Consider the following 23810-nt stretch of genomic DNA (forward strand, 5'->3'; position numbering starts at 1 on the left):
TCGATTTTCAGCTTTAAAATTGATCTGATTCTATGCAACCAATTTCATTCGAAATTTCGGACAAATATGTAGTTTTTAAATTTCCATCAGGGTTACGCTTCTTAATAATTTTTTCCCTTATTTTCAAAGAAATCTATTCAAGACCTAGTATAGGTATATGCCATCCACCATCAATTGAAATTTTTTATGTTAAAAACTATGAAAATGATGACTTTTTATAACAAAGGTTTTAAATTCTTTCTTGTGGGGTTATAGGCTTCGGCCTCCCTCCTTCTCTATTGTAATCATAATAATAATAAATAATAAATGAGGATCATGAAATTATGAGGAATACAATATTGGCGTATTTGGTAATACAACTCAAAAGTTGATCTAGACGGTTATGTTCTGACGCAGTATGCATCCACGCAGTCAAAACTTATCTTAAAACTTTGACAGCTCTAGGGACATCCGATCGAACATGAAATTCAAGAAATCTCTGATTATGATGTTTTCAAGATAAGCCGGCAGAATATCTTTTATAAAGCGCCTTAAACCCATGCCGCATCATTTTAGATCAGTGCCTCTTGTGAGAAGTGTTGAATGAAGTGATTTGATCGGATATTATTATCGCAATGTATCCAAAAATTGAACCTGAAATGAATAATATGTCTGGAGGCAGAATTTGCGAAACCAAGAGCAAGACGCAGCCGGTCAAAAAAGAAATGAACTGCCAGCATTTGTTTCCGAAGACCACCAGGATGACCAAGAATTTCCTTGATAAAGTGCATGTTGCAAAACTGGCGAAAGCCGAGACTTATGTTTTGGCAGATGAGTCCAAATTCAGGACAATCATGGGTGAGTTGATTCACTGTTCATCAATTGCACTAAAAGCGCTTGAATTTGGAGATGTTATCGATTTTTGCCAAAACTATTTTAATTACAAATAAAAAATTTGATTCACTTTTCGATTGACTTATTTCAAATTACTATATAACTTTTTTCAGTTCCGAACAATTTAAATGAAACAAAGCCTAAATGTTAATCCAAACAAATCTTAATCCTAAAAAACGCTATAATATCCATGCAGTTTCGGAGATAGGTGTGTACAGACAGAAATAAAGAGATACAGATGGACAAAAAATGTATTTTTGCGTTTTGTTACTCTTTTTCTATTGCCCGCGCTTATTTTTTCTTGAATTCATGAAATGTGCAGACATGTCGGTTTCTACTACTTTATTATGTGTACCTTCAGGTAAATAACTATTGGAGTTTCTCAAAAAAAATATCCAACTATATTGGTAGATGTAATTCTGTACAATGTTCCGCGTGTGTAATATTCCATTAAACTTTTTTTTTTCTAAATATTGAATGGAAAACTGAAAATTGATCGTTTCAAGAATTAAATGCGAAGCATCGTGATATATACAGAATCATCATGAAGTCTGGACGTGCGATACTATGTTAACTCTTATTATTGTTAGATTAATAAGAAATTAACAAACAGTTTTCCTAGAATGAAATCCTTTCTTGCATACATAAACGAATAAATACTAAATGTTTTGTTTTATTACAATAAATATCAGTTATGGAGGTCCATCAATTGATCACATCCATATCAACGACTCTTATCTTCATTTTGGTGACTTTTTGATCTCCCACAAATATGAAACTAGGAAGTAAAAATTTATGTGCATATGAGATCAGACTATATTTCCTTAAATATTCCTCAAACGACATAAAATAAAAAAGAAAGCACCTATTGTTTATTAGAATTAGAAATATATTTTTTCATAAAAATTATATTTTTCATATACCTACTTACTTATTTGAAGAGTTATCCGAAATCTCATATTGATCATGTCTCCAGAACCAGATGAAATTAATGCAGAATATCGAAAATAAACTCCCAATAGCTTCGTGACAACAGGTAGAGTTGAAATTTTTTGCAAGTATCTATATATTATATAAAATAACAATTTCAATCTTTATTCAGTATTTCGTCTTGATTTCATCATTAAACTATTGATAATTAAAGAAGATGCCGCAAAAAACCTTAATATTTCAGAGAATAATACGACCCAGTTGAAATTTCGATGTGGGGCGCATGAATGAAAAAGCTCCCAAAAGCTCCTTATGCCAAATCAGTACTTTTCTCGAATTCTCATTGAATATTATTCTTGGTCAAAAAATGAATAAGAAAACACAACTGGACAATCGGTTTTCCAAATTCGAACAAGCTATGAGGATCTGTGGTTACTGAAATATAAGCTTTTCTTCGAAATTCTGTTCAAATTTACAATATGCGCGCAAAATTTCATAATCATCATCACCATTCAGACGCAAATATTGTTCTTTCATATTTCTCTAGAATTGTTATTATGTGATGTGATCATCTTGCATGATCCTTGGAAAAGTTGTGCCATATCTAAATATGGAATTTCAGGTGAATAAGATTCGTAGTTTTGAAGTCATCATATTGAATGTTTATATTTACGGAATAATCGAATTTGCGTCATCAGTGAGTAGAACTCTATCGTTTGAGACCATTCCCGCTCAAAATTAAAATGAAAAAACAGATATTGTTATGAGAAGATACAGCAATCTGTTCAGGCAACGAGCGCTCAAAAACATCACTCAGTAAACATAAACAAACAAATATCAATTACAAGGTGTAAAGATTTTTTTTCCATATTAGCATAAATATTCTAATTTGAATTTTTCTTCATGTGATATGTTAGTTTTGAATGCAAATCTTTAGGGTGATAATTTTTCTGGAACACTGCCCGCTTTTTCACTCCAGAACTTTTTTATTGAAAAAGAAACTTGGGTCCAGATCTGATCTTTTTGGTTTCTTTTAGTTTTGTCGTATCTGCTATCTATTTGAAAAAAATTTGAAGCATTCTGTATTAATCCTTAGGAAAATCCAAATTAGAATGAAGATCAAGTAAGTAAGCTATGATGAATAAATGAATAAATATACATAAATAAACAGCGTATTTATTCAGTTAAATAATGAGTTTTGGTACATATTTACGCAAATTATAGCTAAGATTACTTTAGATTCGAAAAACTGGTATAATAATCACAAAGTATTACAAGAAACGCCCTGTACCTATTAAACAAAGCGTTTGCATGCCCATGTTTATAGGACTTTTTTTTTTCCTAAAATTAAACAAGGAATCTCTTTTTTTCTCTTTATTCCCTGTATTCCTTTGCATATCGATGTTCTTTAAACGCCAATTGAAAATTTGTGAATTTCAGATGATGCTATAATATTTCAAATTAGGTTATTGGAATGCCACAAAGTACGATACCAAAATTTGTTCGATTCATTTACATAGGAGTTATAACCGAATACCTAGCTTTATCTTCTATCTGAATCATGTAGTTATTATTTTTATTTCTGAAATAAGGAAAAAGTAGTTTTTGGTATAAAATATCATTTCCCAATTGAATTATTCCTACTACAGAGCACGGCGAAAACATACAACGAGATACAGAAAAATCCTTTGATTATTGACCACAAACTTTGTATTGAGTACTTGCTATTGCCTACTCAATCGATTCTTTCAAGAATGTTAGGTCTCCGACTTTGCCCTCATATTGTATTATATTTTTTTGATTCCGTATTTTTTTAAGAAAAATATATTCATAACTTCTGACCTTAGTTAATCAGTTTCACTTTAGGGCCACCAATAAGAAGAATTAATTTAGCTAGAGCTACAGCTCAGATTTGCTGTAGTCCCTTACAAATTCCCTACGGAAATTGTCAGCTCTACAGCTGTCTTCTGGAAGATACGAGTGCTATCATTATTGATGACAACTATTCAAAACCAATTTTCTAAATCTGTGGCAGTGTATTTTCACTATCTTTCCAAGTCTGGGGAGTTTTTTTGGTAATCAATATCGTTAGGTATATACAGGGTGTTTACTGAACATGCGGCAAAAATTCAGGGGGTTGTTCCTTGGACTATTCTAAGTCCTTTGATGATTTTTGAAAAATCTATTTGTTTCGAAGATATAGGGGAAACAAAATTTCAGATAATAACATTTTATTATGAAAAATTACATGAAAATTCAACTCAACCTACAAAAACTGTTGAAAATGACCACCTCTAGCCAGCATACAAGCATCCAATCTTCTCCTCATTGACTGCCGAACCCTTTCAAAAACACCAGGATCATTTTATAGCGATTCATAATAGTCAAAGATAAAATGTTAATTGCTAATACATCACAAAACGAATTCAAATGAAAACCGTGTTTAATCTGTATTCCTTTACCATCTGCACTTATCAATTTTTAGTCAAAAAACTGGCCGTTTTTAGTAATTGGAATGTTGTTAAACAAATTTAAAAATAAATTGTACCTACTTAGTAAACACAGTGCGGTACGCATTTTTATTCAAACTATTATTAATTTTAAAAATATGAAAAATGTTGTTCGCCCTGTATCTTCGAAACAAAGAGGTTTTTCAAAAATCATCCAAGGACAAAACATGCTTAAAATAGTCCAAGGAACAACCCCCTGAATTTTTGCCGCATGTTTAGGAAACACCCTGTATATTATCCAAAAAGTTCAACTTCATCTATAAAAAGATCGATCTCTTCTGACTGCTATGTCCTTCACGCCTCGATTATAACGAAATTTGATATGGCAAGATTTAATGCTTGCGAAAATCAGGAATCTTATGCAATATGCATCAATGGCATCACTCCAGATAGGATAGATTTAAATTTGCGAGATTACGCTTAATGAGGGGCCAACAAATAATTGTTGGCCCCTCAGCGTCATATCCAGATTCGATCTGTGAGAGGTTATCAGCTGGAATTACTTAAGAGGTCGTTATAAAAACGAAATTGTATATTGCGTACATTTTACCATTTACATCAAATGTAGCAGTTTTCATACATATCAAAAGATCTTCAAAATGATCGCTTGAAGTCAATAATGGGTCAAATGCGATAAAAACACTAGACACATCGTATGATTCTCAATTTTTATCGTTTATTTATAGTGTAAGACAGAGAGATCGGAAACCAAACAATTTGATTGATTACAATTGCGACACCTATAGAAAAGAGGGATTACGAATTGGGAAGCTTTCGAGTTTCAATGGCAAACAAAACTACTACAACGACAATAGAATTTTCCTTGTAGCCATTGTTACTCTTTCATGGGCAGAAAAAAAGATCGATTATTGTCATAATCCTGAGTAAAAAATGGTCTCACATGATTTGGTTGAACATAATGGATAATTTTGCCTTAACTATTTTACATCTATTGAATATTTAATTCAAAGACAGCTATAATGTATTTTATTAAAAAAATTAAATGAATATGATCTCGATGTCAATCCATTTTGGGAGGGGTCTATATTTGGATGGAGAGGATCTTTGGATCAAGTAAGGTTAACGTATAAATGAAATGAAGCATGAGGAAAAGTTTTTCAGAAAATACAAAATTACGTTGACTGTGAAAGTAGTTAAATATTCACTACTTACGTACATATAATTATATGTATAGGATAGAGTTTTTCATGAGCCTGATTTTTCTTTGGATGATTTATTTTATTCTATTATTATATAATATAAATAATTTTATCACTTTTGAAAATCTATCATTGTGTTAATAAATTTTTGATTCGAAAGCGACCCCGTAAAATGCCCTACTCCTACTTTATTTGTGAGTATGGTGCTCGAATCATTTTTTTTTTGTCGAAGAGGTACTTTCCAATATTTGATGTGTTCTCCAAAACATTGTTTACATCTCATAATTTGTGAAATATAGTGTTGGGGATCAATTCTTGTTACAACACACATTTAGTTACAAAAATTTTTCGAGAAAGCCCAATAAGTTTTTGTGGCGTTTTCGTGGGGATTATTAAAACACTGATGGAAGACAGATGAGAACTTTATTGTGGTACAGCACTTGGAAACATCCTTGAAAACTCTACTAACTCAACTGGTCTTCACCTCATCGTAACTCACTTTCCTGAACTTCCATTTTCCCAGTCTTATACCTTGGTTTCAAACATAAAATAATATTGTACACCGTGAATTTCTTCTTCCTTTTCTTATTCTCTAAGTTGTATGCCTGCGCAATGGTATCATGGTGCCTGCACACTAATAAGGGTAGGGGAAAGATATTCTCTATTGTATCTGAGAAGCCTATGAATGAGAAAGTTGTATGCAATGTACATTGTACATTGTACAATGAAAGACCATTGTTACATTAATGCAGGAACATTTATATTAAGTATTGCGACGACAATTTCGGTTAGACTCTGACATTATGTCTAATTGCTTTTGGTCGCCACAAATTTTACATATTTCAGTTTTGATCGATTCATTTGAAACTCTTTTCACGATAAGATTAATTTTATTATGTTTTATTTCATCAAAATTTTTTTTTTCAAATATCAGGTACCAATTTTGTTTTCCTCCAACTGCTCTTAAAAGTAGCGTATTCTTCATAGCTTACTCAATTTCAAAGCTTTGTAGTGCTCATATTGTGACAAAATATAATTCCTCTCGGCACTACACCTACTTGGCAAATCAATGCCTACACCTCGCTTGGCAAATCAATGAAATTGGGCGTCTGAAAAGTCGTTTCTATGGAAATGGGAGAAATTCAGGAAGGCCATTCCGAACTGAATGTGTATAAACTTTTACACCTGGAGAAAAGTTGGATTTTCCCCACTTGTTGCACAATATACTATTTTAGCATGAACATTCGAATTTTTTTCGTGCAAAAACAATTTGTATTACATTATTAATTTTTTGATGATTGACAGTTTAGATCTGCAGTATCAAAAATACTTTGAGTATAGTATAGCCAAAATTGGAACGAAGACGGCACCTAAAGAAGAAGAATGATTGGTTCTTCATATTGTAAACTTCATAGTTCCCTCTTCACTTTATTTTATATTCAAAAGGTCATAAATGCAAATAAGAAATATAATATATAAAATATATATTAACCTGATCAACTTATAGATCAAATTATATAGTACAGAAGTTACCTCTTCCGTATTAAAAAGAATTGTATTTTTTCTGAATTTTTAAATGGTTTCAAACCATTTTTCAAACAATAAAATTCCCCAGTAAATAAATATTTCCTATATAAAAAAATAAAAGGTGAATGGACGAATGATTAAAATTTTTGACTTCATGTCAGTGTTTTTCTGTCTGTACAATTTTTACTGTTTTTTTTAGTGTTTTATATTCTCGGCTCCCTAGAGGGCCTAGAGCTCTCTAAAGCTCTGTTAGGGATCTCAGAAGCTTAGCACTTGTACGAATCAGGAGAACAAACGTTTATACTATTAATTGTTTTTTCTCCGATTTTTTAATGAAAATTAAAACTTGAATTTCTCGAATGGGATCCAAATACTTCACATGATACTCACACTTTTCAATTAAATAATCCAGCCTTTACGCGTTGTGAATTATCTTCAAGCGCTATCATCAATGCAGCTCTTAAGTGAAAAAAGAATTTATAATGTGCAACAACAGTTAGATAAGGCTCTATCTTGAGAGCACGAACTGCAATTTAACGCCAGACGAGAGTACTCCTATGCGATAACCTTAATCGTCTAGACAGAGCTCGAAAGATGTGAATGAACATCCGATTCAGATCTGATCGGTTATAGATTGTTTTTTGACATTGCAGATTGAGAAGTGAAAAACAAATTGTGCAAGAAACTTAACGAATTCTAATAACACTTTCAGTGAATTTTTCTGCTAACGATCGGCACTTTCATTCGTTGTTTATGAATTGATGCTAATTTTTTCTAAATAATTCCACGATAATTATGAAGAAATTGGGGTTATCACATGTTTTATTGAAAAGAACTTCGCTTGAATATAAATAACTTCCAATTATTAGCCCATTTAATGAACATACCTTATCTGAATTGAAGCAATAAACTCAAAATATGATCATTATTTGGCGAAAAAATATTTCTCAGATAAGGAAAGGTAATTTCAATAATCTGTAGAATTCTATTTTATTTTATTGATTCTCTGTTTACTATTTATAATCATAGATCTCGAATATTAACATGTAATATTTCAGTTTATGAATGTCCATGGAATCAAATAAAATAAAAACACTAAACATAATTTCCACAAACTTATTGTGTAATATTAATAATACAACAATTGTTCTGCCGTACTGTGTCCTCATCATTCATTTCAACTGATAACAACATATGAGTTGCTTCTAGACTTATGTACTTCTACTTGGTACCTATAGGTACCAAGTAGAAGTAGAATTGACAACAGGGATAATCAAATTAGCAGATCCAATTGGGATTGGACCCCCAGTATTTTCGAAATATTTGAAGATATTATTATTAAGTGTTCCTAAATTGGAGGTACAAAGGAAAAAAACAGATTCCTCAGATCATTTCAAGAAAAGAAGTCCTATAAACCTGGGCCTGCAAACGCTTTGTTTTCGAGTTACAAGTTTGTAGCACCTTCCATCACATAATATTTGACTTGAATTCGGCTGTATATTCCAAAATAAAATGTTCATTATTTGATGTACTAATTTTGAATGAAAATCTACATGGTGATATTTTTTCTGGAATAGTGCTCACTTTTTTCCTCCAGAACTTTTTTTGGAAGTTCAGAAAAATGTAAAATAAAACTTTGGTCCAGTACTAAACTTTTTGTTTTTTTGTAATTTTGTCGTATCTGCTATAGATTTCGAGTGAAAAATTTCAAACAATGCTCTTGTAATCAGGAAAATCCAAATTGTTATGAAGATCAAGTTAGTAAGATGTGATGAATAAATCAATTATAAGTTTTGGTTCTTATTTATCCAATCTGTAGCGAACATTCGATTAATTGGTATAATCATCACAATAAAGTAGGACCACAAGAAATAACATGTATCTCTAAAACAAAGCGTCTACGGGACCATATTTATAGGAGTTTTTTTCGTAAAGTAATCCAAGAAACCTCTCATTTTTCTTTATGCCTCCAATTTAGGAATAATCTGTATGTCTTGTTCATTTAGAATATTTTGGGAAGTTTAGTTATAGACTACAGATTTCTAGTTTTTATTGATTTTACCTTTATCATTGTTGAATTTTTTTGTCGAAATTGATAATCGATCTGAAAGATACTTTTCAACTGATTTTTTATTTAAGATATTTTAGATGTACTACTGACCTAGGTAAATGCAAAATATTTGAGTCTAGTCGAGCCTTCTAAAATAGAATATGCTAGAATTACTTTCATTTATTAATCGATATCTTATCAATGACATATGGGTTGCAACCATTATTTGATGTCATTTGTTTAACAGCATTCATACGTTGATTAAGTAATCTTGTATCTATTATAGGATGCCATTTTTTGGTTTATAGGCTGGTTTGAAGTAAAATAAAAGGAAGTGTCAGTAGGTACTAGTTTTCTGAATATGATGAATCTATTAGGATTATTTAAGCTTGATATTATCAGATCCAGAAGATTTGTAGTTATACAAATCTTCTGGCAGAGCAGAAGAGTTATCTTCTGCTCTCCATCATTGGTGTATTTAATTCAGGTTTTTGTTGATAAATTCTGTATATAAAGAGAATTGTCTTTCCGAACCTTTGAAACAACAGAGAATATCGTTTGCATATCTGCACTAAAAAAACTTTGTCATAGGATTCAGGAGAATTTTTGATTTTAAATTATCTCTAAAAATTCAGCAACAATAGAACTAAAAGGAATTCCCATAATTAGACCTTCGTCCGATGGATCCATTGTTTTGTTTTTTTTATTTTTGAAGATACTCTGTACCTACCTACATGCATTAGTTGCAATTCCTATTTTGTTATCCATTGAAATACCTGATGAGGAGACAATTGTATTATTATATTTTAAGTTTGTGGAAATTAATTTTAATGTTTTATTTATTGAAATTATATTTCCATGAAGTGACGACTGAATCCATCAAATATTATAATCAAAGATTATAATCGAAATCAGCTTATGTATCATATAAGATAACAAAGATTTTTACCACTTTCAGAAAATTGAGTTCTGTACAAATTATTATAATTTAATCTATAGAGTTAGGACGCGGTTGAAAATATTGTTCCTATTTAATATTAAAGTTTTCGATTTTTATAGTTTTCAAATGATTAATTTCCATTTTTATAGTAATTGCAGCTTTGGTTATTCTATTCCTGTTCAGTTTCGTTGGAATTATCTTCATGTGGTACACAGATGGTTTCAACAATATAGTTTACTCAGTGAGTATTTGAAATGATTTTATACAATTCAGAAAAATAGTGAAATCTATTACGAAGGAAATCAATGTAAATTACACGTGAATTTCAACCAAACGAATCATTACCATTAACTGATCGCCAAACTTGCAAATATTTCCTTAACTAAAAAACCCCTCAAATATTGCTAGGTAACAGATACAAGAATAAACTTTTCATAGTCTCTCTTATATGAATTTTTGCATTTTTTCTCATTTTAATATTGATTCAGCTACCTCGACTCCAAAAATTCGGGTGATTTCCTCGATTATGCATCCATTTACGAATGAGCTTTTCAACAACAATTAAAAGGAATATAATCCTGATCCAAAATTCATATCTACCATTGTTATTGAAATTATTGTAATACAGGTATAACAAACAATACCGCACTTGTAAAGTTGAGTTCACTTCGTCCCACGTTATGTACTCAAACTGATTGTGCGTGCTCTAGAAGTTCCCTTATACACTTGTATCACAATATGATATTTTTCCAATTTGGATGCATTAACAATATTTTTTTGACACTGGAGAAGAAACTGCGCCAATAGCTTCCAGAAATTTTGCTATAAGATTTACGAAACAACTTATCCTAATTTTATTTTTTTTTTCTAGAATATGATAATAAGGAAAGATGCTCCTGGTTTTGAAATATGGCGAAAACCTCCATTCAATATCCTAGTGAAGGTTTACCTTTTCAACTATACCAATATAGATAGATTCGAGGAAGGACTCGATGAAAAACTTAACATTGAAGAAAAAGGGCCATACGTTTATGAGTAAGTTGAAAACTATCAGAGACAAAATTTTTTTCAGGATCAAGGACAGCATCAAAGGCATATTGGCTTCCAGTGAATTTCCTTGAATTTTTATGTGTTTTTAGAACTAATGATGCTGATAAAATGTCTTCATTGCATCACCGCTTTAAATTCAACCCTTTAGATTATATAGGGTGCAAAAACAAAACACATTTTTGAAATTTCAAATGGACACTGTGCAAAAACAAAAACGAGTATGCATCGATTGTTCATATAGCTGATTGTTGTTTATAACTATCAATTTCTTCAGTGATTTACAAAAATTTGAGTGGTGGAACTTCATTCATTTTCAGATGTTTTGTGAGATATCAATAACAATTGCGATTGATGATGTTAACATCTCCTGAATTAAACTGACATAGGTTTTAGTATGTATGTATTTCTTCAAACTGCACTCGTCCAGCTCATTGATACCTAACCTATAGCTAGATGTTAACATCATCAATCGCAATTGATATTGATATCCAATAAAATATCGGAAAATGAATGGAATTCCACTGCAAAATTTTTTGTAAATGACTGTCGAAGTTAATATCTTTGAACTCACCCTGTACCTATTCTGTTCGTGCAGGAATCATTTTTCTCTAAAGTGAACTCTCATCAGCTGTACAAACAATCGATGCATACTAGATTTGGTTTATAGATTCGAAAAAGTTTCTTCACAAGCCATTTCAAATTTAAGAAAAGTATTTTCATCACCTCATACTGTGTGATTCAGAAGTACTTTGACAAATTTCAGGGAGTGATTCCTCACAATATTCTAATATGAATTGTCCAAATAAATATAGGTATGTCCAACACCTCTTTTTTTACGGAGATCCATAACTTTTTTGAGCGTACTTCTAGCACATTTTTCAGAAGAAGAATCAATTCCTCCTATCATATGTTCGTGAAGAAGTTACCCTTCTTACAAGTCGCTATAAGCAACCGTTCTCTAGATATTTGGACAAATTTTCAAGTCTGATGATCGATGCGTGTTGAAAATTATTATCGTTATTTTGTATTTTTCACAAGAAGGCTTAGAAAATGAACTTGACGTTTGAGTAAGTAGTTTTGGTTTTTCTTGTAGGGGGCGCCACCTATTCTATTATTGTTTCCTCGTTTGGAATTTCTCATTACTTTTGGATTAAACTAACATTTGTATCTTGGAAACGGACATACATTTATTGTGAGATATATTGTGAGAAATAGCCTCCTGAAGTTTGTCAAAGTACTTTTGAATGACCCTCTAACGGTGGAAAACGGTTGAATTTAGAGTGATGATGCAATGAAGACGAGTTCTACAACATATTAAAAATTCGAGCAAATTCACCGAGAGCCCATTTTCCCTTATGCAGTTCGTGGTCCTTTAATGTGAAATGAATATTCGATGAACATGGAGTCTTTGCAGGGAATCAATGGAGAGAGTCAATCTGAAATTTTCCGGAAATCAAGTTTCTTTTCAATTCAAGAAATCCTACACATTTAGACCTGAGCTGTCTAAAGGAAGACAAAATGACATGTTCGTAGTGCCAAATATATTCCTTCTGGTGAGTAAATTACGAACAGTCATTTTGAAGATTAGGCGTTGCCTTCTTTTTCAATTAGAGACAAATTTATTAGAAAAACTAACCGCAACCATCGTTTTCAGGCTGCCACCGCACTCCACAGATACTCCAACTTCTTCACCAGATTTACCGTGTCCAGTGGTTTGAACGGTTTGAATTCGAAGGCCTTCTTGAATTTGCCAGCTGATCGATATATCATGGGGTATGATGATAGGCTTTATACGTTGTCGAAGACCATCATGATTTTCCAAGACAAGAAGTTGGTCGATAAACTTGGATTATTCAGCAAAGTAAGTTAGTTAGTAAGATAAGAATTGAAATTGCATGTTAGCGATAATGACATCGAATCGATATCTTTACCTGAACTTTTCTAGTAATTAGGGTCTAAATTAGGGCTGGGACTTTTTCGCCTTTTTGTATTCGAATATTCATCCATAAATTTATTCGAATAATTCATTCAAACAACTATTCATGCTTGATTATTCATGAGTAGTCATGAATATTCAACTATTCGTTGATTATTCAGTGATTATTCAATGATTATTCAATGATTATTCAGTGATTATTCAATGATTATTCAGTGATTATTCAATGATTATTCAGTGATTATTCAATGAATATTCAGTCAATATTCAGTGATTGAACTCAACCAATAAAATCCGAGCGTCTTGATGAGTGAATATACCCTTTGCGACGTGGTATAATCGTTTTGGTGTTTTGCCTCTCGCCATATACGATCTATTAGTGTGACGTCACACACAGCCATTTTTGGTTCTCCTGTCAGTGTTCGGAATCCAAACAAATAAATTGTCATTCAAATTAGTACGGTCTCGTTGAAGGAATTGGCTTATTTTCATAAATAAGAGTATTTGAGGAACGATTTCAGTATTAATTGATAGATCGAAGGAATGAGGTTAATACCAGTAACTTTGAATCCTGTATCATTCCCCAGATTTTGTAAAAAGCCGTGTTTATTAGTTGAACCTCAAGTTCGAACTTACGGCATTAATCTTGTTTCTTCTGTCTATCAATTAATAGTAAAATCGTTCCTCAAATAATCTTATTTATCAAGATTAGCCAATTTCTTCAACGACAACGTACTAATTTGAATGACAATTTGTTTGTTTGGATTCCGAACACTGACAGGAGTTTATTTATAATTTTAATTCAATTGTATCTATCAATTTCAATATTATGTAATTTCCAGTAATTTTAATATTAATAAAACAATTTGTCCGTAGTGAATCACAAAACCATGTTTTAATCATTCCTTAATAGTGAGTCAAGTGATCATTCAAACTTTCATTCGTAACTTCATAAATATCCAATTACTCACTGAATAGAAAACTATTCACTGAATAATCAGTGAATACTCAACTATTCACTGATTATTCATGAATAGAATAGTAGTCATTGATTATTCAACTATTCAGTGAATACTCGACTATTCACTGATTATTCATGAATAGAAAAGTAGTCATTGATTATTTAACTATTCAGTGAATATTCATGATTATTCGAATAATGCAAAATGCAATTATTCGAACAATTATTCAATGATTATTCGAATATTCAAATCATTCATTCATGATTCCCAGCCCTAGTCTAAATTCTAGTTGACGAAAGGTCTTTTTTGTGCAATAGTTCCGAACAGGTCAGTCTTTCATTTCAATGTCTGCAATTTTCGAGTTTTGAGTCAAATACCGCACCAATATAAAAAAAAACTCTGCGAGATGATTTTGGACATGTACCTATGCAGAACCTCTCGTGGTCGTCAAATCTAACATATTTTCTATTGTTACTAAAGAAGTTTAATCGTCTGGAAATGTGAAGTAAAAATGGAATAAGAAATCCAAATTCTTTTTCATCGGACTTTTCAACACATCAAATGAGTGACATATGTGATAGGAGAAAATATACTCACAGTGCTTTGGGGGGAAGTACTAATGAGAGAAGAATGTAAACCAGAAAACTTGACAGTATACTCATTATTGGAATTAAAATAACACGTTTCAAAAGTTGACAATTCGGTAACTCGTATCTATTCTTCAACTCGAATAGAAACGAACCAATCGAATCGTAATCTGAGGTTTCGGAATGTTTCACTTCTATCGCGTCCAAATTTGGTATTCTGTATTCATTTCTTCTTCTTTCGCCAAATATAATTCGTAATTGATATCCGTAGTAATTGTACTTGTGTTACAGGTTACAGAATACCAATTCGAAACCATTCCGGTGATTTCTATTCGATCCATAACATCTCTATTCGATTTGAAGTTACAGAATAGGGCAGTGCCCTTTTTTTTTATAAGAATATTTTTTTATATATTTTCAGGCTGAAAAAGGGCACTGCCCGAAACGTTGCTATATGACAATTCTATAACAAACAATAAATATTCAGTATTAACCCTGAAATAAAATTTCTCCTTACAATTAAAAGCGAACAGGGCAAATAATAAATCAATAGGTAAATGTAAATAATAGTTCTTCAATAGGTACACGTATTTACAGATAAAGTAATAAGTTGATTCAATTCCATATTTATGTAAATATCAACATGATAAAATATGTAATGTCAAAAATCTAACATGATATAGACAAAATGAAAAAAAAAGAATTATTATAAATCGGAAAAATATTACAAAATCCAAAACATTAAAATAAGTGGTTGTTTATTGCACAAGACGATAAATTTGTACTTTGTCTTTGAGAGTGTCTTTTAGCTAATTGAATAAAATTTTAGAGAAAATTGCATTTTTTGGCACAAAAATCGCAACTGTGTTGCTACGTTACTAGGGATATGAATTGCTCTGTTGATAAATGTGAAGCAAATTTTACATTATGAATCTAAGACAAATTTAGACTTTGGATTTTGGGGAGTGTTGTGTGTCTTGTGAACGAAGCGAATAAGGAATGTACGAAAAAACATTAACAAAAGAAGAAAACGTGCCATCATATATAGAAGATGCAGCGTTGGAAGCAAAAAGTTTTTTGCCACCCCAAAAATCTAGGATGATGTATAAGAGAATAAAAAAAGTTGAAACATTTTATCTACCCTTGCTGTTAAAGTGTTTCTTTATGCCCCTTCGGATTTCGATTGAAGTGATATTTTATCTACTCAAAAAAGTTGCTATAACAACATTTTAACATTAGCTACAGAAAACATATACAAAAATAATGCAAAGAAACGATATGAGAAAAATTAGAAACAAAATCAACCCTAATTTGATTAGCTTTCGTGTCAGTTTTACCAAGATTCACAACAATATTCTCTATAGTCGATTCCTTAATATTCAAGAATAATATAAGGAAAGAACTAACATTTCAGATACAATAGATACGACCGAGTCATGATTTTGCGTGTATATATAGAATAACAATTTCAAACATTGCAGACAAAAGTTCTGTAGTCTCTATGGGCACAATTGGCGCTTGAATGAACAGATGCTCAAAACCTTCAGACAGTGCTTTTTTATAGTTATTGATAGTATTTCCATTGTATCTCTACTGTCTTCTTCAATCACTGAATTATAAAATGATTTTGCAGACTATTGGAGTATCAGATGACGTTATTACAGTACACACAGGTCAAGGTGACATAGACCAGATTGGAAAGATTATTAGTATTAATGGAAAAGACAGGTCAACCTTCTGGAGTACAGAAGAGTGTAACAGGTAAAATAGAATAACTCTAAATCTATAAACATCATTCTAACACACTTCTTTAGCTTTCTTGATAGCACCGATGGTACGTTGTTCTCACCGAAAGCAGTAAGCCAGAAGAAACCACTGAAAGTCTTCCAAAAAGACATGTCTCGAAACGTGGACCTGGTGTTCAAGAAAGAGAGCACTGTGTTGGATGGTGACATCCCATCGTATACTTATGAAATACCAGATAATATATTTGATTCTCCCGACTATTATCCCCAAAACCAATGCTACTGTGAGATGGACGGAGGCACCTGCCCTCCTCATGGACTGTTTAATACAACATTGGCTGCAATGGGTAAGATTCGATAAGCTATTTCACTCTTCCTATTCTTCTCTAAACGAGAGCTATAATCGATTTCAACGTCCTTTAAGTTGTAGAACAAAAATTTCCTAGTAACCCTTAACGTTGCGAAAGTATTCTGTAGTTAGTTTGTCTGTTATTTGAGTTTCAGATGATCAGGAAAAAAGGACTTACGTCTTATAAAATATGTTAATAATCAATGAGTCAGCAAAAAAAAATAATGAAAATAACTCATTGTTGGGCATGGATACATTTTCTTACGAAGTTAAGTAATACTGAAAGGTTAACGAATGATTGCTTAGTGAAAATTGTTAACTAATACAATTTGAATGATGGTAAAAAAAGTGCCGAGGATCATGAACTGACCTTATTTGTCGACAAATCACAAATGTCATTGAATAAAGATAAAATACAGAATAATCTTCTTATAAATAATAAAATCAGATACACAATATAGCAGGATGCTTTTTTTCAAACTGAAGGAAGGTACTAGTCAATCGAATGACTAGAAGACGTTATTTGCTTTGAGATGATAAGGGTAAAAATACCTTTTTTTTTCGAATCCGTAGCACAGATCACTCGGTCAGAACTTAGGCTTTGCCTTCTACATTATCCAAATTTGTTACCATTATTTGAGAGGTAATTCTATCAAACTGATTGGTATTTTTTGCAGGTGTCCCTATTTTTGCCTCTCATCCCCACTTCTACAGGGGAGACCCAAAGTTGACAGAGGGCATTACAGGGCTTAATCCAAATGGAAGTCTGCATGGATCTAGCTTTGAACTTCATCCTAGCATGGGCTTCCCGATGAGTGGCAGTACGAAGTTTCAGTTCAACACGCAGATATTGAAGATTTCTGAGTTCTCCCAACTCTCCATGTACCGAAACGAGCAGATCTTACCTTTAGCATGGGTCGATGTGGTGAGTTTTTGTCTTGTTAAGTTATATTTCACTTCAGTACTCTTCATCATGTCCTTAAATTTTGATAAGTACATTTTTAATACTTGATGATTTCAAGTTTGGTTTTGGTAAAACTTCGTTCGCAGCTTATTTTCTTCCTAATCTAACGTGATGTGAGAAAAATATGGTCACCTGCGTACCAATAGTGTAATAGGAATTTTCCTATTACAATGAGTCAAGAGCTTTTTCTCTTGATTGGAAAAGTGCTAAAATTCACTTCATTATTTGAAATTTACTTGAAAATATTTATTTGGTAACTGTGGGATATAATGAAGAAAAAAAACGAGAGAAAATATTAATTTTAAAATATCGTTTCATTAAATTCAATCTACACAAGGTATTCAAAGTGGCCATCACGATCTCTAATACATGCTCCACACCTTCTAATGAATGATCGCTCATGCTTGCATGTGTAAGATTTCTTCATTATACTTAAACATTGCCTATCGATATGCATTTATATAGTTTATAACGTTTAATTTTCTTTTCAGAGCATGAAAGACAAGAATTTGCCACAAGAAATAAAGGATTTAATCGCAACATCGACACACACGGTAGCATTGATCAAAAATATCCTGAAATACGGAAGCATAATTATGGCAATCCTGACTTTGATACCGATAGCTGTCAATATAAGGTATAAAATGACAAATAAACCCAGAAGAGATAGTGCCATGCCACTACGCAAACAAGAATTGGAAGTGGACGTATAAAAGAAACAGGGGAATGTGAACTGTGGATGTGGATATTGAATGAGTAAATCACATTGAATACTCTTAATATATGACATAATTATAAAAGTGCCATTTAAATGATATGGGTGGAGAAATTTATATGGTGCTAATAACTTCACGAGTGCCACCAATTTTTGATACTCAATTCTCTTATCTGTGATTTCCGTCCAAAATCATAATTGTACTAAAAAATTAATATTCTCATTCTCCGTGGAAATTTTTAACTGTTTTCTGTGAAAACATTGTGATATATTTTTATCAAACTCTATAATTCTATGTTGTTAGGAATCAATCAACCGATGGTACCATGATCAACTAAGGAATTAATTTTATTCTGATATAATTTCATCGGAGAAGAGAATGTAGATAGTTCCAATAACTCCAAGAATTTTTTTTTCATAGAGAATATGAATTCTTATTTTTATAGTATAAGTAGGTACTCAAATTTTTATGTACAGATTGAATAAAATTAAAAAATGTTTGGTACAATATATATACATATGTATCATTTTACTTAGAAGTTTGCTTCAACAGCAATTTGTTCGATTTGATTTGTTATTGAAGTAGTTGTTAGTTGATAATGAGATTGTTGAGATTTCATCCAGAATGTACGAGTATATATGTATCCTGTACTACCTATAAAAGTTTCAGGCTAAAACTCTATACCAAACCGTACATTTATTTTAATTTTTTTTTCAATAGATTTATGCTTGCTTACAGAATTATATCAAGTCTGATCTCTTTGATAAAATAGTTAAAAGTTAAGTGAGATTTAAGTGTAGTAAGTGTCGAACAGAGACTGATTATTGTTATACTTAATTTATAGAAATATATGATCCGTTACAGAATATGTTTTCTTCAAGACCACTTCATCGACAAATGTTGAAATTGAACAATATATTTAAGTGACTAGGTATAATGAAAAAAGAGGAAATAAATATAGTGGAGTCAGGTGCTTTTGTGTGCTTGTTTATTCATGCGCCTATTGGACTCTTGAAGACCTCAGAACTGTAGGTATATCCAAGAGTGGAATTGGCGCATGAATGAACAAGCGATCAATATCTTATGACTTCAATTTTTTAGTTTACAAGAAACTTTTTTAATCAATACATCAAATTTTCTTCGGTTCAATTTTTTTTTTGGTTAAATTCAATGTATTATCATGGAGACAACAGTCGGTATTTAGACATCAGAAAAATCATTTACCAACACCTTTGGCCTAGTAACCAGTAAAAGTAAACAAGATCTACCGGAGGTGACTTAGACAGCAGAATCGACCAATGAAAAATTTTTTTCTTTATCAGTGGCATTACTAGAATTGACTCATGGTGGTTACCCTCAGTTTGGAAATACGAATTCTTTCAATTTGAGAATTTTTTTTCAAATTGTTAAATTGTCAAATTGAATTGTTTCAATTTGAGAATTTTTTTCAAATTGTTGGAATTATGTTCAATTTCTTCTAATCAATTCTGAATTATGTCCCCTATAACCACCCCTTCGTTACGCCTGTGTTCCTTATTGAAGTGAAATAGTCAAATTTCAACTAGTTAAAAAATAATATTAATTTGAAAGCTACAGGTATTAAAGTTTATGTACGAGATTATCGTAATTTCAATTATGAAAGTTCTCGTCAAACACACTTCTCTCAATGATGAGAATATAATATTAAAACATTTTCAAAAAAATTAGGAAAGCACGGACGTGAATTTGGAAGCTTTTGGGCGCTTGTATATTTATGTTTCAATTGTATATATATGCCTGTGAAAAGTTATGTGAAGTTATGTTTCAAAGGCGCAGCTCTGAAAAGCTCTTAACTACACGTGCTTTCCTCATTCAATAATAATTGAAATATAATAATTGAAAAATAATGAAATAATTATTAGTGCATTGCCATATGCAAGAAACAATATAGTGAGACATAAGTCACAGAAGAAGTGGATACTGGTGACTGTAGAGGAAATTAAATTATTTATATCGAAAACTTTGAACACATCATTATGAAAACAGAATTGACAGTACAGTGCATCCCATTTTGGGTGAGACTGCCAGGTTTCTCGCTTGTTATTTAAGATAGAGCCTTGCGGTTTTCACGTTCCTGTCCTACTTTTTCGTGAAACTCAAGTTGGTCTAATCAGATTTTGCATAACTGTTTCCGTTCAAGAGATACAGGGTGATTTTGGAAATTGATACTTTTCGGACCCCTCCTTTATCTCCGAAGTTATTAGACATAATGCTGAGGTGAAAACTACGTCTGAATCAGAATTTTGCGTAGAATCCAGTGGCGTACTCAATTTTTTTTTCGCGGTATGGTTTTGAAGATTCAACACAAACCTATATTTTTTTTAATGGAACACCCTATATATCATTACTTCGTTGAATTCGTTATTTTTTTCCCTTCAAAATAATATATGATACTATATAGGAAGGATGGTCAGAAATGTTAAAAAAACACTAAAACATCAAATAATGATGATTTTTTGTTAATGAGCAATGGATTTTCCATATGAAAAAAAGGATTAATTGGATAATTTTCATTTGTGATTTTTATTTATAGTAGAGTAAGCAAACAAATTTAATACACTCATCACTAATATGAAAAACAAAACGTAGGTACCTACCTAATAGCAACAAATGAATAATAAAAAAATTCATAAACATTTCATAATATCTTACAGATTAAACTGTTCAAATTGCTGTCCATTTTCCCTAATACATATAATATACTACAGTAAAAGACATAACAGTCTCGAAGAACTTCGTGCATCAACAGAGGTAGTTTTCCAGGATTTACAAAACCGCCCTTTTATAATATTAAATGCACTCAGGCGTATTGAAAAGTTTTGTCAATTATGTATTAGAGGAAAATGGACAGTAATTCGAACAGTTTAAGTTGTAAGATATTATGCAATGTTTATGAATTTTTGTATTTTTATTTGTTGCTATTAGGTAGGTACCTACGTTCTGTTTTTCTTGTTAGTGATGAGTGTATTATCTTTGTTTGCTTACTCTACTATTTATAAAAATCACAAATTCAATTTACCCAATTGAACCTTTTTTCATATGGGAAATCCATTGCTAATTAACAAAAAATCATATTATTTGATGTTTAAGTGTTTTTTTAACATTTCTGACCATTCTACCTATAAAGTATCACACATCATTTTGAAGGGAAAAAAATAACGAATTCAACGAAGTAATGATATATAGGGTGTTCCATTAAAAAAAATATAGGTTTGTGTAGAATCTTCAAAACCATACCCCGAAAAAAAAAAATTGAGTACGCCACTGAATTCTACGCAGAATTCTGATTCAGACGTAGTTTTTACCTCAGCATTATTTCTAATAACTTCGGAGATAAAGGGGGGGTCCGAAAAGTATCAATTTCCAAAATCGCCCTGTATCTCTTGAACGGAAACAGTTATGCAAAATCTGATTAGACCAACTTGAGTTTCACGAAAAAGTAGGACAGGAACGTGAAAACCGCAAGGCTCTATCTTAAATAACAAGGGAGAAACCTGGCAGTCTCACCCAAAATGGGATGCACTGTACATTATTCAGGACTAATAACATATTTTTGATTACTCTATTCGATTGTTTTCACCTTATAAGTTCAGTCATTTCAAACCTGACGTCCTCACAGAAAAATTGTAAAATGAATGAAACACATTAAATTACACATCACATCACAGACAATTTTTCGATGCTAATAACTCAGTTCATTTTTTTGACTGGCTAAGAACTGAACTGCAGTTTGACAACTGCAATATTGAAATTGCTTGACGAGAGTGCTACAAAAAACCGGAAACATGAGGTAAATGTATACCGATGGGCGATGACGAATGTAAAAATCACAGATGGTAAGACAAGTGGCGACAAAGCGGATAAATAATACCAATAAAGGACCTTTAACGAATAAAAAATTGTTTACATTTATTTCAACATTTATAGAGAGCGAGGTTCAGTTCGTTCCAAATAAAATAAAGGAAATAATAGACCTTGGACGTCCATTTCCAATAAAAATAATCATCTTGAAAGGGATAATAAACTCGTAATAGGGTGTAAATGTTACTGTAGAGCCGATTTAAAAGGAAAGTAAAATGGTTATTAGTTAATTTTTATATTTTGGAAGTCTTGCGGGAGTACGCCAAGTATCCTCCTCATCCTATCTACTTCCTTGGGTACCTAAGTATAGTTTGAAAAAATCGAATTGAACTTCTTATCAAAAGTCAAATAAAAAAAAAGGGTTTGCATCAATCCTACGAATATAATTGACCTATTATCTCCTAAGCAGGATACCTGGAAAAAACAAATTGATTTTGTGATAAAATTGAAAGTATCAACCCAAAAAATCTATAGGTATGGAAAAATTGAATTGGGTGGTGTTACTGAAACTGTCAAACATCCAATTACTTTTCATTTAATTCGAAGAAATACACATTATTTATCCTCTTCCCCTTGAAGCATTGAATGGGAATATGAATTTTATTCATAAAGAGAGATTACCACCACGTGGCTTTCCGCGTATCAGTCAAACATTAGGGAATAATACCCATTCATTTCCCCTCTGGCGCATATGAGATGACTAAACATTGTACGGTGTACGAAGTTGGATATTTTACTTATTTTACTTTATCTTCTTTCTCTTTATGAAGCATATAAGTAGAGCAGCATTGTATGACGGTCGAATTTTTTTTTCACAAAATTTTAGTTGTACCCCTTTTGTGATGATTTTTTGTAGATTTTTTTTCACGAATATTTAAAAAATATATCAGTGTTTTGTATGTTGAACATATCAACAATTCTTTTGCAAAAAACGGAAAGTTACCAAAATTTTTTTCATTCATTAATTAAAAATATTATCATCCTACAATGTAGATCATTGAAAACCCCATAAAAATCGGTAGTTGTAATAGGAACAATCTATAATTTCATTTTAAACTGAACTGTCACGTGGTGGTATTCCCTCATAAAATTAATATTTCTATTTAATGTAATTTCTTATTGAATATGAAATTTAACCCTATTCATAAAATCCTCTTCGGTTCAGGTGTATCTTATGATATACTAAGCAAGCATTTTTTCCTCGTTCCATGTGAAATTCGATGTGGTACCGTTCGTATCATAGGTATAATATACAGTGTTGAAAAGCCAAATGGAATAAATTCATTATTTTGGTTACTGTACGTATTTATGGAAAATCTCAAAAGACGCCAAAATTAAATTTTAAAATGTCATTCTTCATCGTAAAAATGCGAACCCCTTTCATCTCCTTTCGAATAGGGAGTATGGTCTTGTGATACATCGTTTGAAACGTCGCGTCATTCTCTTTTCAGAAATGTTATCCTTTTCATGTTTTTGCGGAAGTAAAAGAACAATAGAATCAAGTGATAAGCGAAATTTAGTACAATATCAAAAAATAAAATTTAATACAAAAGATTAAGTGTAGTAAAAAGAAATCCATAATTTTTCCAATAGATGGCTTAAGTTATCTGT

General features: G+C 31.6%; 1 protein-coding gene across 1 annotated transcript; it reads left to right on the forward strand.

Annotated features, from left to right (window-relative positions):
- Window positions 1-540: 540 nt before the first annotated feature.
- Window positions 541-19162, forward strand: LOC123674967 (scavenger receptor class B member 1-like). The gene is made up of 9 exons (XM_045610156.1): window positions 541-837; window positions 10140-10231; window positions 10862-11025; window positions 12455-12593; window positions 12695-12901; window positions 16159-16286; window positions 16340-16617; window positions 17297-17544; window positions 18075-19162. The coding sequence occupies exons 1-9, from the start codon at window positions 615-617 to the stop codon at window positions 18294-18296; spliced, it is 1701 nt and encodes a 566-aa protein (XP_045466112.1). The 5' UTR covers window positions 541-614; the 3' UTR covers window positions 18297-19162.
- The last annotated feature ends 4648 nt before the right edge of the window (window positions 19163-23810 follow it).

Source organism: Harmonia axyridis, chromosome 3 (assembly GCF_914767665.1).
Source record: "Harmonia axyridis chromosome 3, icHarAxyr1.1, whole genome shotgun sequence".
In the NCBI taxonomy this organism is placed as follows: domain Eukaryota; kingdom Metazoa; phylum Arthropoda; class Insecta; order Coleoptera; family Coccinellidae; genus Harmonia; species Harmonia axyridis.

What these genes read in the sequence shown, in the direction of transcription:
- LOC123674967 (XM_045610156.1), top strand. Translation starts at nt 615, where the DNA reads ATGTATCCAAAAATTGAACCTGAAATGAATAATATGTCTGGAGGCAGA. An exon ending in TCAACAATATAGTTTACTCA is followed by an intron (nt 10,232 to 10,861) that starts GTGAGTATTTGA and finishes TTTTTTTTCTAG; the next exon opens with AATATGATAATAAGGAAAGA. An exon ending in AAAGGGCCATACGTTTATGA is followed by an intron (nt 11,026 to 12,454) that starts GTAAGTTGAAAA and finishes GAGTCTTTGCAG; the next exon opens with GGAATCAATGGAGAGAGTCA.